Raw genomic sequence first — 16,046 nt, forward strand, 5'->3', positions numbered from 1 at the left:
CGATGGGAAATGGGTGGAGAATGCGAAAGGTATTGAACGTGTGGTGACCCAATATTTCCAAGACCTATTCACCTCGTCACAGCCCTCAGACCCAGAAAATGCGCTCCGGTATATTACCGAGAAAGTTTCAGATACCTCTAACCAGGTTCTGCTTTTGGAGCCCTCGGAAGCAGAAATTAGGGAAGCCCTTTTCGATATTAACCCAGATAAAGCCCCCGGTCCTGATGGGATGACGAGTAAATTGTATAAAAAATTCGGGCATGATTTTCGCCATGACATAGTTAAATTAGTGAAAGATATTTTCGCTTCGGGATCCTTTGACCCTAGACTTAATCAGACTAACATATGTCTGATCCCCAAAACTGAGAAGCCAAGAGCAATGACGGAATTCCGACCGATTAGTCTCTGTAACGTAAGCTATAAGATTATCTCTAAGCTTATGTGTAAAAGACTAAAGAAGACATTACCAAACCTAATTTCAGAGACTCAATCGGCCTTCATGGCTCGACGCCTCATTACAGACAATATTCTGTTGGCACAAGAAAACTTCCATGCCCTCCGTACTAACTCCGTTTGTCGAGAAAACTTCATGGCCATCAAGACAGACCTGAGTAAGGCATATGATCGGGTAGAATGGAGTTTAATTGAAACCTTAATGATCAAGCTAGGATTCTCAGAGAGATGGGTCAAACTCTTGATGTTTTGCATTTCCTCGGTCTCATACCAAGTCCTTATAAATGGAGAACCAAAAGGAAAAATCATACCATCAAGAGGTTTGCGGCAAGGAGACCCTCTATCTCCCTTTCTCTTTATCCTATGTATTGAAGCTCTTATATCACTACTCAATGGAGCAGAGAAGGAAAAACACATTTCTGGGCTGAAGGTAGCTCAAGCGAGTCAACCAGTTTCACACCTTCTATTTGCTGATGATAGTCTGTTTTTCTGTAGAGTGGATATCCAACAAGGAGCTGAGATTTTCAGGATTATTAATACATATGGATCAGCCTCAGGACAACAACTTAACCTGGACAATTCATCAATTATGTTCGGGAATAGAGTGGATACGAATTTAAAGCAAGGTATTAAGAATGCCATCGGAATAACTTCGGAGGGTGGTATGGGTATGTATCTGGGTCTCCCAGAACAAATCTGCGGATCGAAGAAGAAAGTGTTTTCTTATGTCCATGACCGCCTGAGTAACCGAGTCAATAATTGGTCTGCAAGACTTCTTTCCAAAGGTGGAAAAGAAACTCAAATAAAAGCGGTCGCACAAGCGATACCAACCTATGTCATGTCACGCTTTCTATTACTTTAAGGAGTGACAGATAAACTGAGAAGTGCTATAGCCAATTTTTGGTGGAGTTCAAAGCAGAATAGCGGAGGGATACACTGGATTGCCTGGGATAAAATCTGCATTCCCCAAGATATGGGAGGCCTTGGATTTAGAGACCTACAAGACTTTAACTTAGCTCTTCTAGCTAAACAGCTATGGCGCCTTATTCAGTATCCTTCATCCCTCTTGGCTCGGGTTTTACGAGGCAGATATTACAGACAATCTGATCCTCTAGAGGACCAAAATGTCTACTCACCATCATATGGATGGCGGAGTATAATGGCCACAAAACCGTTCCTAAAGATGGGCTTGAGGAAGACGATTGGATCGGGCTTAAATACGAGAGTTTGGAGCGAACCGTGGATCCCAGATCTTAAAGCTCGGCCGCCAAGAGCCGTTCCCTAGATCGGTTTCCGGAACCCTGGAATTTTGGTGTACTCCTTTATCCGTCAAGATACAAAGCAATGGGACGTTCCCTTGCTTAGAGAATTTTCCAACTTGAGGATGTCTCCCTCATCCTCGGGTTAAGACCTAGCCGTACCCGTACCTTGGATGGATATGCATGGAATCATTCCAAATTGGGACTTTATTTAGTTAAGTCGGGATATGATCTGATTCGAAGGACGAAGCTGGAGAGGGAAGCTGGAGCAATGAGGGAACTGAGTATCACGGCCCTCCAACGACATGTTTGGGAAGTCTGTACACCTGGAAAGATGAAACATTTTATGTGGCAATCTTTATCAGGGTGCGTTGCTACATGCCAGAACCTCACCTACCGACATATGGGCTCAGACATACGCTGCCCTCGCTGTGGGGATCCTGATGAGTCTATAAACCATCTACTGTTTTTATGTCCCCCGGCTTTACAAGTCTGGGCGTTATCGAACTTTCCGTCCCTTCCGGGTGTCTTCCCGAGTACCTCTATTTATCAAAATATGAGTTTTCTCTTTTGGAAAACAAAAGAGCAAGGCATGACAGATCCTCAAAAGGATGTATATCCTTGGATCCTATGGTTTATTTGGAAAGCAAGGAACGAGAAAATCTTCAACGGGAAAGAAATTTCCCTGGAAGACACCTTGAGCCACGCAAAGGTAGAAGCAGAAAGTTGGAGATTAGCAAACCAACCTGAAGACAACGATGACGTTCGCGTAGAGGCGTTGCCCCCCCCCCCCCCTCCGGCACCGATATCGCTACCTGAGGTACCGCAGATCCCGATATGCCAGATTGATGCTTTTTGGATCAATCACAGATAGGTTAGCGTCCTTGGTTGGAGTTTTAAGGATAGCAGAGGAAATGAGATTTTTGGACTACAGGAATGTCGTAGAAGCCTCTCGGCTCTTCACGCCGAGATGGATTGCCTCTTATGGGCTATGTCATGCTTGAGAGAAAGACAGATGACTTCAGTGCTTTTTCAGACCGACTGTTCGGACTTCATGAGCATGTGTGAATCACCAGAAGATTGGCCGTCTTTTACGACAGGGTTGGAATCCTTCCGTATACTTCGCGAGAGCTTCTCAAAGTTTACCTTATCCTATATTCTGAGAATTCAAAATGTCCGGGCGGATAGTATTGCAAAAGGAGCTCGAGCAAGAGGAGTTATTTTTTTCCAAATCGATCATAACGAGCCGGTTGAAGATGGTCCACAAATCACTTCTATAATAGGCCAAATGTGATTGTAATAGTTGGGTAGATGAAAAAAAAAAAAAGAGATTAGACAAAAATGGAGAATCACCAAGAAAAACGTTATGATGAAAACGGATTACTAAAAATTAATCCACCGCCATTGAAATTTGGTGTGGAAGAAACACCATCACCTCCTCCAATTTCTGAATTAGAGATGAAGCAAAATAATATTTGGGAAGAGATGAATGACTTTCTGAGCAAATCAACTGCGAAGGCCATCAAGTTCCTTCTGAGGTAATTTAAACTTTAAATTATTCTGTTTATTTATGATTTTTATATTATTAGATGTTCATATCAATATGTAATATCTGCAGCTTGATGAAGAAAAATCGACTGATGATCCAAAGGAACGTTGCAAGAACGGAAAACACGATCTCCATCTAGATCTGGAGATATGTCTATACTATTATTTGCGAAGTCAAAAATCCTATGTGTCGTCTCCATAGCGATTCGCTTATGTGTCATTATTAAAATCTATATATGTGTCGTTTTAATTTATTTTGATAGGATGCTCATTAATCGTACGTGTCAATATGTGTAACATGACTTTTTTATCGAGTTTGTTAATGGGCCAGCAGATTTATTCTCGGTCATAGCCACTAATCAGTTAAATGGGCCACCAACAAAGAAACCCTAAACACTAAAACATCTGTCCTACACTATATATACCCGTATCGTCTACATATGTTTTCACTTACAACAATCGTCACTGTTTTTTGAGGTCATGTTCCTCTTCTTTATTGTTCATAAACGTCTTTTATATTTTCTTGTTCGTAAGGAGATGTTAATTTTGTGTAGATAGCTTATTTTCTTAAATTAACTTGAGTTTCTTTGTATAGATAGCCTATTTTCTTATATTCGATTTTCCTATAGATAGCTTAGTTTATTAAATTAACCTTAGCTTCTTTGTATAGATAACTTATTTTATTATATTTGTGTTCGTAAGTATAAATTAACCTGAGCTTCTTTACTATTTTTTCTTAAACCTAGAGTTCATCCCGTAAACTATAGCTGATTGGCTCAAATTTTTGGAATCTTATCTTCCCATGGATCTAACAGGTGACTATATATAATAATTGTTGTTAATTATTTTTTTACAAATTTAAAGTGTTCAAAAATATTTTACTTGTTATACTATCCTACTCGCAAATTCTCTCTGATTTATTATTTTGATCTTTTGGACAGGGAAACACGTTTTACCTTACCATTTCGGTAACGAAAAATAAGAAAGACAATACGTATACATAAGATCTATTTTAAATTTGTAAAAAACTAATTAACAATAATTATTATTTATAATTACCTGTTAGATCCACTGGAAGATATGATTTCAAAAAAGTTCGAGCCAATCAGCTATAGTTTGCGGGATGAACTCTAGATTTAAGGAAAAACAATAAAGAAGCTCAGGTCAATTTATATTTACGAACAATAACTGATTACTCCTAAATATTGATGAACACAAATATATAAAAAGGCGTTTACAAACAATAAAGAAGAGGAACACAATACAGGCATAAGAATGATATGAAGAAGGAGAATGAAGAGATGGCCAAGATGGTTGAAAGTAAACTAAGAGAACACAATAGGAAATAAGAATGACGACAAATTTATTTCTGAACTTCTACAGCTTTGTTGCAACTTTTGATCATTTTATTATTATTTTACATGTGAAAACGGACGTAATGATCTAATTTCCAATGAGACATCGTTTTTGAAAAGTTGTGTATTGTAAAAGTGTTTCATCTGAATTTGATTTTGATTGAATGAAAAAAGCTTTATGAAACCTCCGTTTGAGGTAGCATAAACAGAGAAAAACAACGATAAAAAAACATGGTAGCCCACAAATCTTACGTTCTCATTTTTTTATTGCACAAAAATTATTATACTACCTTTAAGGAAATTGATTCTGTACAAATCAATGCAACTATCAGTTATAATTCATATTGAAAATAAGAGAGAAAAAAAAACTACAGAAGAAACTGAAGGATACAAAAGAAGAAGAAACAGAAAAAGAAAACGAACAGACGACGAAGAAGTCAAAAAAGACAAAGACAAAGTCATATCAATTAAATCCGATAAGAAAAATAAAAAGGTGGATAACCCAAACTAATGAATAAGCACAAGGATAACAAGATGGGGAAGTTGAAGAAGAAGAAGAAAAAGAATCAGACACTGGAGAAGTTAGCGAAAAATAAAAAATGAGAAAACAAAGTAGTAGAAGAATAAGAGGAAGAAGAGGGGGAGTAAGAAAATGGAAAAAAGAAGAAGTTGAGATTATGATTATTGTGACAAATAAGTCAAAGAAAATACGAAAAAGAAGAAGAATAATACAATGAGGAAAATCAGAAGAGGAAGCAAAGGAAGACAAAGCAGAAGAGGAAGAAGACAAAGACGAGATAAGTAAGAATATAGATTAAAGAAAAATCAAAAGAAATAAGACGAAGAAAAACCAAAAGTAAAAGAAGAAGCAGATGTTGGAGAAGACAAAGAGGATAAAGAAGTAGAAGTCAAAGTTGAAGAGGATGAAGATGAAGAAGGAAACGAGGAAGATGAGATCAAAAAAAGAGGAGGAGAGAAGAGAGAGCTGACTAAGAAAAACTCAGAAAATAAGAGGACATATATGTTCTAGATAAGGAAGAAAAACAGAAGTTGAAGATGACAAAGTATGAGAAGGTGAAGATGGGGAAGGAAGCTAAGAAAATATAGAACAAGAAATCAAGTAAGACAAAGAAGAAAAATGTGATGAATTATAAGAAGGAAGAAGAACAAGAACAAGATGGATAAAAATAAAAGAAAACAAGAAGAAGAAGTCGAAGAAGACAGATTATAAAAAAGAAGAAGCTCAAGATGATTAAGAAATTAAGGAAAATACCATGAAAAAGAGAAAATTAATAATATACAGAAGAGGAAGAAAAAGAAGAAGATAGAGATAAAGAAGTAGAAGATGAAGAAAAACCTAAAGAATAATAAGTCATAGAAGACGAAAACAATAAAAAAGAATAATCTGAGGAGAAAGACTAACAAACCAAAAAAGAATGGAGAAGAACAACTGTTGGAAAAGAAAAAGATGATAAAGAATAAGTCACAGTCAAAAAGGATTAAGAAGAAGAAGAAACATAAATCAAATAAGTTAAGAAAGAAGAAGAGAAACATGTGGAAGAACCGATTAGAATGACAAACACTTGCAAAAAAATAGAGATAATTTTCTGGCGAGGGAGAGATAAAAGGAATTACAGAAAAAGAAACTTCTGTAATTACAATGTTTTAGTAAATGGAACAATATATTCATTATGGTTATTAGATCTTTTTTTGTTCGTCGAATGTCTAACATTGTTGTTATATTTGTGTTTGGTTTTTTATTTGTAATAAAGTTAATAGTTTAAAGATGTGATCACCCAGTTATATCTTGTGTTAAATCTTCTGATATTATATATTTTACCGAATTCGAAACACATCAACTATTCTATCTTGGGGGTTTTGGAATATTGGATTGGTGTTCTCTTTGCCTTTGTTGTTTTTTTTTTTTAAGTTTGATGAGTTACAAGTTTTTTGTGTTTTACGTTCGATAGTATTATGTAAATTATTCACAGTATTATTCTTTTCATCTGTTTAAGTTAAACATCTAAATGTGATCTCTTTATGCATTATTAACTGTTCAAAATTATAAAAATTAGAATATGTGATCATCACTCATTTACTCTCGGGACAAGTAATAAGACTTTTATTTTTAACACACTTCCACCCGCACATGGTGCGGGCTACCACCTAGTTTGAAATGTATAGAATGCGGCTTCGTTAAGACAAGAAGTGCATGATAAGTCGAGATGTGATATTTTATGAAGAGCAGTTCTACAAACATCTAAAAAAAGTCTCGGATAAATATTCAGAGAGAAGAGACACTTCAGTATTTGACTTATCAAGCAACGATGAAAATCTAGATTATGCCGATCTAGGTGGAGACAGATTAAAAAATGACAACCAACCAAGTAAATGATGAGAAAGACAAACCATGACCCATGAATAAGATATTGAGAGCTCTCAGAAGGTGAATACAGTAAAACCTCTATAAATTAATAATATCAGGATTACGATATTTTATTGATTTATCGTGATATTAATTTATCTATAAATTATTAATTATTAATGTATTAAAAAAATTGTTTTCTACTTATAATTTTCTAAAACATTTCTTGCGAATAACGCTATATTAAAAAAATTAAACAAATATTTTAATATAAATTGTGATTAACAATCATAGCTATTGCAGTAAAATAATTTTTTATAGCATATTAGATTGTCCATGTAAAGATATACATATTCATAAGCTTAAAATTTATAAAGAAAAAAACCATGGTTACTATCCATATTATTGATGATAAAATTAAAGAAACACTTTAATACATTTAGAAACATTTACAGGTAAGAAAATCAATTATTATATCAACAAATCATCATAAAATTTGAATGCATATTGTAAAACAACAATAAGAGCTACTGATATAATAATTAGAGAGAAGAGATCCAATGAGATTTCAACTTTAAGTAAAAGTAAACACATAACTCATATTTTAGATTATTATATTTACATGTATTTGCTAAAATTTATATAATTATTAATTTATATTTTTGTTGGGACTATGTATTTCATAGTAGTTTCAAAAAAATTATTATCTTATTATCTTATCGAATTTGATATTGGCCTAATTTGAGACCAACAATTATTATTTTATAGTGATTATTAATTTATCAAATATTAATTTATATAGATTTTACTATTTATCGAGATTTTACTGTATGTGTATTTTGATCCTTTGGAAAATTATCTACTTAAAAGAGGTATACCACAAAGTACCATTAGACCTCCACCAATCACAATTCAAATATATTTGGTTTTACATTGATGGTAGCAGAAATATGATGGATACACTGAGTCAAGTTGTTACCAAATAGCTAAAAGAGACTGAGATTTGGTTAAATGGAATTCTGCAATAGATGAAAAATTCAGTCTCAGATCAAAAACAAGAATTTTGAACTGGTGAAGAGACCTAAAGGCAAAAGAGTAATCAGTTGGAAATATGGGTTGTAGAAAGTAGTTGCATTGTCCACGATAGAGGCTCAACACATGGCACTTACGGAGGCTGTTAAAGAGGGTATATGGTTGAGTGGTTTGAGTACATAGTTGGGAATAAAACAAGATGCTATGTTAGTGCATTGTAACTCTCAGAGTGTCATTGGAATGGCTAAGAACTCAGTACACCATGAAACGACCAAACATATAGACATAAGACTGAATTTGATTAGCAATATGATTGCAGAAGAGAAGATTAATGTGGTTAAGATTGGTACAGCTCATAATCCGGCTGATATTCTTATCAAGACAGCTCCAATGAGTAAATTTGAGGAAGCTTTTAATTTGCTAGGCCTGGTCTTGAGCTGAGAGACGTAAAGATCCACAAATGGAAATTCAAGAATTAGAAAACAGGAACGGAGGTGGAGATCATTCAGTTAAGGTGGAGTTTGTTGGTTTGCCTTCATATCTCCTCGGTTTAATATTGATCAAGTGAAACAAGAAGTAACCGCAGTAAAAGCACGTTTTCACGGGTCAGTTTAAACAAGGATAAAGACTACATTAGCTAAGACATGCTTTTTTTGAACAAGTTAAAGACGTTAGAGTGTTGAAAATGTCAAATGAGGAAAGGCTAGAAGAATTGAAGACAATGGGTACATTGATAAGTCATATACTCTATATATATCTATCTTCAACATCTATAAAGAATCATATACAATTAGGATTTCGACCAGGACCACCATAAAAAAAGAAATGTCCCCAAACCTGATGAGTGCCAGGTATGATATTGTAACAACTCTCTTTCGTCATGTGAATAGAACCTGTTCCGAAATGTTGTCTGGTAATTTCATTTTCATCAACTATCTCAAGATTTCTGAAATAGCTAGCTTTTTTATATCCTTCTTGTGCGAAATTCCCACTCCCCATTTGAGTCGTTGTGTGTTGTGAGCTATCCTTACGATTTATTATTTCACCTCCCCACTGAATTTCGTTCGCACCATTTTGTAGATGATTGAACAATGAGGAAGGCCAATACCCGATAATTAGATGGGTACTAAATTTCAACCACCAGTGCCCTGAATGGGGATCCTGTAATAAGAGAACCACATTCACTATCAATTTTTCTAATACGATAAGAGAGTAATTGTTGAAAATATATGATGTAAAATGGCGTAAAATATATTAACCTTCTAGATAATTGTAGGAAAAATTTATTGTCGACGCAATAATAGAACCACATTCGTTCTTAATTTTTTAAATATGGTAAGAGAGTATTTGTTGAAGATATATGATGTAAAATGCTATATAGATATATTTAGATATATTAACCTTCCATATAGTTGCAGGAAACATTTCTTGTCGACCACCCAAGGTGGAAACAGCCCGAACAGCCGCACCTATGGCAAAGTGTTGATTAACAGGAACAAAACCTGAACACTCTAAATTGTAGCAGCCTGTCCTGTTATACCCATCAGCCTGCTAGCATGAAATGAAACCACACACACAAGAAGTTGATTATAAGTACAAATTTTACCCCAAAAACAAGTAAAACAAGAAAAACAAGAAAAACAAAATAAATACTCTATAAATTAACTTACCGTCCAGTAAATAAAGTATCTAGGGTTGTCATCACCATATTTACTCTCGTATACCTAATTAGTAACAACATACAAAGAGAAATAAAAGTTAGGATTATACAAATATATATATATATATATATATATATATATATAAGAAATTTAAACCTGCCAACCAACTTCAATACTGTTATGTTTAGTATCATTAGACGAACGAGCCACAACCCATATTTGTGCTAGACTAAATTCCCTTGGCTGTGCATGAGGCTTCCATACGTTTATAAGCGCTTTGGCTCCATGAAAATTTCCTCTCACAATAACTTGGGCATACTATATATGAACATATATCTATACATACATATCTATATATATATATATATTCACGCACATATGATAAAAGGAAAAATGATGACTTTTAAAGTACTTATTGAATGATATATGTACATATATGCACCTCATGCGAGGAATTGTCATTAGTTGAATAGGTTGGATTAGGTTGAGGGAAGTTGTTAGGATCCTTTTGCCCGTATCTTTCGATCGAATCTGCCCGTAGAATATCTTCTCTTTTCGTTCTTCTGATTGGAATGCTGTTTTTTGGACATTTTCCATTGATTGTCCAGAGTTGAGTTATCGTATTATGTTTTTCAGGGTCAAAAGATTCATTATTCAATCGTTTTGGGTAAGAACTTGGTCTCATCTAAAGTAAGAACGATATTGTTTTAGTGTTACTGATCCGAGTTTAAACACAATGCTACTTTGAGAAAGATTCTTTTGTTTTATGAATCTACTGCAAATATTATCTAATGATGGTTCTAACTCTAAAAAAACTATGACCCAAAAGTTTATAATATTATGTTAGGGCAATAATAATAATAATAATAACAATATTTTTTTGAAAATGTTTTCCGAACCTGAATGGTGTGGTTTTTGAATAATGGATGGTCATAAATTGGGTGATTCTTCATATGAACACAGTCGATAATATCTCCATCTGGACTCTAAGCAAAAATACGAATTGTTGCAAGTAGGAATAAAGAGTTAGCAAAAAAAAAAGTATTTATTAGGAGTAATCATAACAATGCAAATTTGATTGATTAACCTTGATTGATCTCAAAGCTGGTTTATTGAGTTTTTTCAAGAGTCTATCTATTTCAGCATCACGTGTATTATAAAACTCGCTTCTAGTGACTAGCGATGCTGTAATTAGAATGCTGAAGACAAAACTAGCCATCATCCGACTGATTATGAGTAAAAAGTATGCAACAAGTTTCAATATGTTTCGAAGTGCTTTTTATCTTGGGATGTAAGTGCTTTTTTATCTTGGGGGTGTAGAGATGATAAGTTAAAGGTGTTTTATATACTAAACAAAGGTGATGCAGAAGAAAAGTTAATTTTAAGTAATATGATATTTGATTAAAGTGTATCTTGTTCTCTAAATAGATTATTTCATTTTTCACATATACAAATGCAATTAATATAGTCATATAGATTTGTACAAATGTGGAGAAAGAAAAAAACTAGTCAAGACATAGTAAATGATTACAGATTCTGAGAAGTTAAAAAAATTTAAAATAAAAATAGATATTATCTATAATATCTGGCTAAAGAAACTAAAAATTAATAAAATACTAGATTTTAACCCCGTGCGTCTGCACGGGAATGTTTTATTTTTTTTATTTCTAATATAAGTTGTATTTATTTTTTTTTGTTTAGATATAATTTATTTTTGTTATTTATATTTTTAAATCAAAAAATTGTTATCATATTTTAATTTTAAACAGTAAAATTTGTATATTAGTAGAATAAAAGTATACGTTAATTAAGTATATATTGATCTAATGTTAATTATAAATTTTGTTATTATGTGAATTTAGATTTACACATAAACAATCTATATATCTATGAATTTGTTAATCCATCCGTTTAGTTGTCTTAAATCATTTTTAATATCTTACATGTTTTGACAAACTAACCCGTATAAGACTATAATTATAATTGTATAACCCTATAAATATTTACTAATATGGAATATTTGGACCAATTGATTATGAAAAAATATAATAAGATATTTATTTACTATTTGTGCTATTAAAAAAATGTATATATATATATAAACGGGCTAACCTGTTAGTTTAATTGTCTCAAATCATCTTAATATCTTACATGTTTTAATAAATTAACTCATGGACCTTAAATATATATATATATATATAACTCTAATCAGTTCGATCATATTATTGTATAATATAAATATTTATTAATCTCAAATATTTGATATTTTAGACCGATTGTTTATGATAAAATACGATAAAATATTTATTAACTATGCATTGTTATAAAAATCTTATTTAAATTTAAAAATTTAAATTAAATCTTTCCTGTATTTAAGAAATTCTAAAGTATTAAAATTATTATCTAAATTTTCGTAATAAATTTTAATTATAATTTTTTTTGAATTTTTTGAATTTAAATTAAATTGAATGCAAATTTTTGTAACTAAATTTAATTAAATTTCTAATAATTTGAAATTTAAATTAAAGATGACCTAGATTTTAGGAAATCTAAAAATATCAAAATTAATAACTAATTTTTGGAAATTAAATAAAATAAAATAAAATATTATAAAAAAATTTTGGGAGTGTTTGGATGCAAGCACTAAATGTGCTTCTGTTTTAATAGAATAGATATTAGAGATATATGTTAATTGACAAGAGAGATTTCGTTTTCTCTTCTCTCCCGAAAGTGCGATCTAAGTACGATTAGGGTTTTTAACTTCGCTGAGTGCAAAATCAAATCTGATCTTTTCGGTTTTCCATAAATTTCTTTAAATCTTCCTTCAATCCATCATGGATCGTGAGTTATGGTTAGAGATGCAGCAGTTAAACTTTGGTTTGAACCTCCAACCACTGCAACTATATTTTTATGCTCGTTGGAGACATGCTAATGAGAACCAGCTAAGTTTGGTGGTTTGAGGGCTCAATCCGGAACATCAGCCACTGATTTGGATGAGGAATACACTTCTCCTTGCGTGCGACTTCACGAGAGAGTCCAGGGTCAGATCAATGATGATGGGACTATCCGGTTTACTTTTGCAGTAGAGCATCATCTTCTATCGTTAATTGAGCGTGGCCCTTGGTCTTTTAAAGACTGGATGGTGGTTATCGACCCATGGTCTAGAAGACTATACCCTAACTACCTTCAGACCATATCTTTCTGGGTCCAAGTCTTCAATATCCCGGATGAATATGGGAACCATCAGGTTGTCAAAGATCTTGCTAGTCGGATTGGACAGGTTGAGGGCATCCGTATTGTTGAGTCTACGCATGACTCCTCCTCTGAAGTTTGGGTACATATCAAGCTTAATGCATATGAACCTTTCTTTTTTGTACATCATCTTCAGCTGGACGAAGTTGGAGCACCAGTTTTACTCAGGTTTGGGTATCAAACACTTAAAGAAATTTTGTACCACTGTTAACACCGTATTTTGACAATTTTATGGATCGTTTTTATTTCTTATTCTTTTTATTTTTATATTTTTATTTATTTTAAGTGTTTTTATTATAGTTTTCTAGCACTTGTAGGTTCAAGATTCTTTTCGGAACACTAAAGAAAAAGCTTTGCAAAATAGATAGAAGACTAGATTTTTAACTCAGAGTCAAACATCAGAAGTTCACCCTCAAATAAAGACTTTCTCATCGTCTGATCCATCTCAAATTTGGAGATCTTAAAGATGGAGCAGTTAGTTTTCCAGCACACTTGACATCAGAAAAATCCAAGAGTTTAACCAAAACTTACACTTTGATGAGAAATTTACACTTTGCACTTAATGAATGTACAGAACTAGTTGACTAAAATCGAGATTTAGATTGTTTAAATTTTGCATGACTGAAATAAATGGACTAGTATCTTTTGTGTCTTAGTGAGATTTTTTTAAACTAAGTTGCGATTGTTGTACAATCGATGGTTATAGTTTAGAGGTTCATGTCTATGAAATTTGTGCATTTCTTATTTTTGTTTTCACTTCACCATGATTTGATTTTTGTTTAAGTCTAGGGAAGTTGATAACATTATATTTTGATCACTTTTATGGATCGTTTTTAAATGTTTTTTTAATGTTTTTTATTTATTTTCAGTGTTTTTATTATGGTTTTCTAGTACTTGTAGTTTCAAGGCTCTTTACAGGAAAAAAACTTTGTAAAATGGATAGAAGATCAGATTTTTAGCTCATAGACAAACCATCAGAATTTCACCCTCAACTGAAGACCTTCTCACCGTCTGATCCATCTCAAAATCTGAGATCTTAAAGATGGAGCAGCTAGCTTTCTAGCACACTTGACATCATGACAATCCAACAATTCAATCAAAAGTTACGCGAAGAGCAAGATGTCTACTCAATCAGCCAGCCAGCCTTCCAGACCGCGGCCAACACTTGGTTCCCCACGGTCGCCCACTTCCTGACCGCGGAGAATCAACATCAGACCCAAGAAGCCCATTTTCAATCCCGTTCGATTTCTCTTTTCAAGAAAATCCTAATTGATGTCCTGAAATGACTTGAAGACCTATGAATACTTGTTCGAAGAACCCTAGACGATATCTTATATATGTTGTGTTAGTTGTTTTTAGAGCTTTTCATACTTTTAGTTTGCTTTAGGTATAGGGAGATAGAGATCTATCTCTTGACCCCTCCTTGTTTCTTTTTCAAAATATAGATTTCAAAACAGATTTTTAATACAAATGCCTGAGTAGTTTATTTGTTGGGTTTAAGAGCATTTTTGATGGGATCATATATGTTCGATGATGATTGCATGAGCTACTACGCCGAATCCCAGAACTTTTTCTTCTAAATTTATTTTTAATGCATGGAAGTAGCGTCATGAACTAATATGATTTAGATTCGTAGTATTGCAAAAAATTTCATTAGGGCCCAGATTTAGTTTGAGAAGAGCAATTCTGCCATAGGAGTGGAAACCTACCTATAAGTGAGTTATGAATGTAGATGATTCTAGTGCAAGATTGCGTACATATGTGGCCGGGGCCAGAGACGAAAGCTACTGGTTAGGGTCTTGGATGACAGTTGGTTATGATCACGACAATGACGTAGTCATACCTTCGTGCTCGAGTTCTAAAAGTTTTAGCTAGAATTTTACATTACGTTTTATCAATAATTTGAATCGTTCATACCCCGAAGATTTTTTCCTTCAAAACCCAGTGTCTTGTTTTTCTAACTTTACATCGATTTTTATTCAAACTTTTCGAACTAGGTCATTTTTAATTCCAGCCGATTTTCTTAAATCTTTAGATTAGGTCATCTTTTGTCTTTTCTTGTTTTTTCCTTTTCCTGTTTAGTTTAGGATTTACGGTTTTAGTGACGTCCAAAACCCCCTTTAAATATCGACTAGTTCTAGACTTCCTTGGTTTAATCTCTTTCAAAGGTTTTTGCAGAAAATATCTTCCTACCCTGTTGATTCAATTCCTAAGTACTACAATCAATTAGCTGTGCACTTGCAGCTTTAACTGATTCTTTGAGGGTAAAACTTGTTCCCGGACTCCCACCACATCAAGTTTTGGCGTCGTTTCTGGGGAAGGCAAGCGTTTACTCTTCCGCAAAACCCTAGAAAGGTTTGTAAATCAACTCTAGAACACCCTTTTCTACTTATTTTTGTTTTTGGTTCTCCTTGTTTCAGGTTGATGCAATGAACCCTATGGACTGAAATCACTACCATGAGGAAGGGTTCTAAAACACTCCTCAAGCCACCAGACGCAGAGAAGCATAGTATGTTCGTGACTATTACTTGATGGTTCAAAACTCCGATCCGAATCACCAGCCTTACAGGAGCCAGAAGCCTCTCCATTACCGTGATGACCCCTATGCATCGCCTATGGTCTACACTAGTTCATATGCTTAACATATCCCTCGTCAAATCTCGAGCCAGCGGGATGAAAATTTGAAGATTAGCAAACACCTGGAACATCTTGACGGAATGATCAACTAATTCCGTGATCAACAGATCTTAACCGAGACCACTGCGCTCAAGAGGATCGATTATATCTCTTTGGAGTTTAATAAGAAGTTCGATGACCTAGTTGATCATGTCAAAACCCTAGAGGAACAGACTCAAAAGGACACACAGACACTTGCCGTGATGATAGAGCAGGTCGCAGGAGAACAGACAAGACAAGGCTATGATATTATCTAGAACTTTAGTGACATTGCCGAGTCAAAACAAGAGATCAAGGAGGTTGGAGAATTTTCCTCTTGGTATAGGGAGAAGACAGATGAAGAACTTCAAGAGATTGAGTATCGTCTCAGCAAACTTGAATTCAAGGCAAGAGAGATAGATGCAAGGATAGATGAGATCTCCAGTCCCGAGTCAGCGATAAGATT

General features: G+C 33.8%; 1 protein-coding gene across 1 annotated transcript; it reads right to left on the reverse strand.

Annotated features, from left to right (window-relative positions):
* Positions 1–8,792: 8,792 nt before the first annotated feature.
* Positions 8,793–15,535, reverse strand: LOC18010849. Its single transcript, XM_006393617.2, has 8 exons — positions 15,454–15,535; positions 10,761–10,948; positions 10,573–10,659; positions 10,116–10,358; positions 9,830–9,991; positions 9,683–9,736; positions 9,414–9,560; positions 8,793–9,173 (listed from the first exon to the last, which is right to left on the reverse strand). The coding sequence occupies exons 1-8, from the start codon at positions 15,533–15,535 to the stop codon at positions 8,793–8,795; spliced, it is 1,344 nt and encodes a 447-aa protein (XP_006393679.2).
* Between the last annotated feature and the right edge of the window lie 511 nt (positions 15,536–16,046).

This window comes from Eutrema salsugineum, unplaced genomic scaffold (assembly GCF_000478725.1).
Source record: "Eutrema salsugineum unplaced genomic scaffold, Eutsalg1_0 scaffold_7, whole genome shotgun sequence".
In the NCBI taxonomy this organism is placed as follows: Eukaryota; Viridiplantae; Streptophyta; class Magnoliopsida; order Brassicales; family Brassicaceae; genus Eutrema; species Eutrema salsugineum.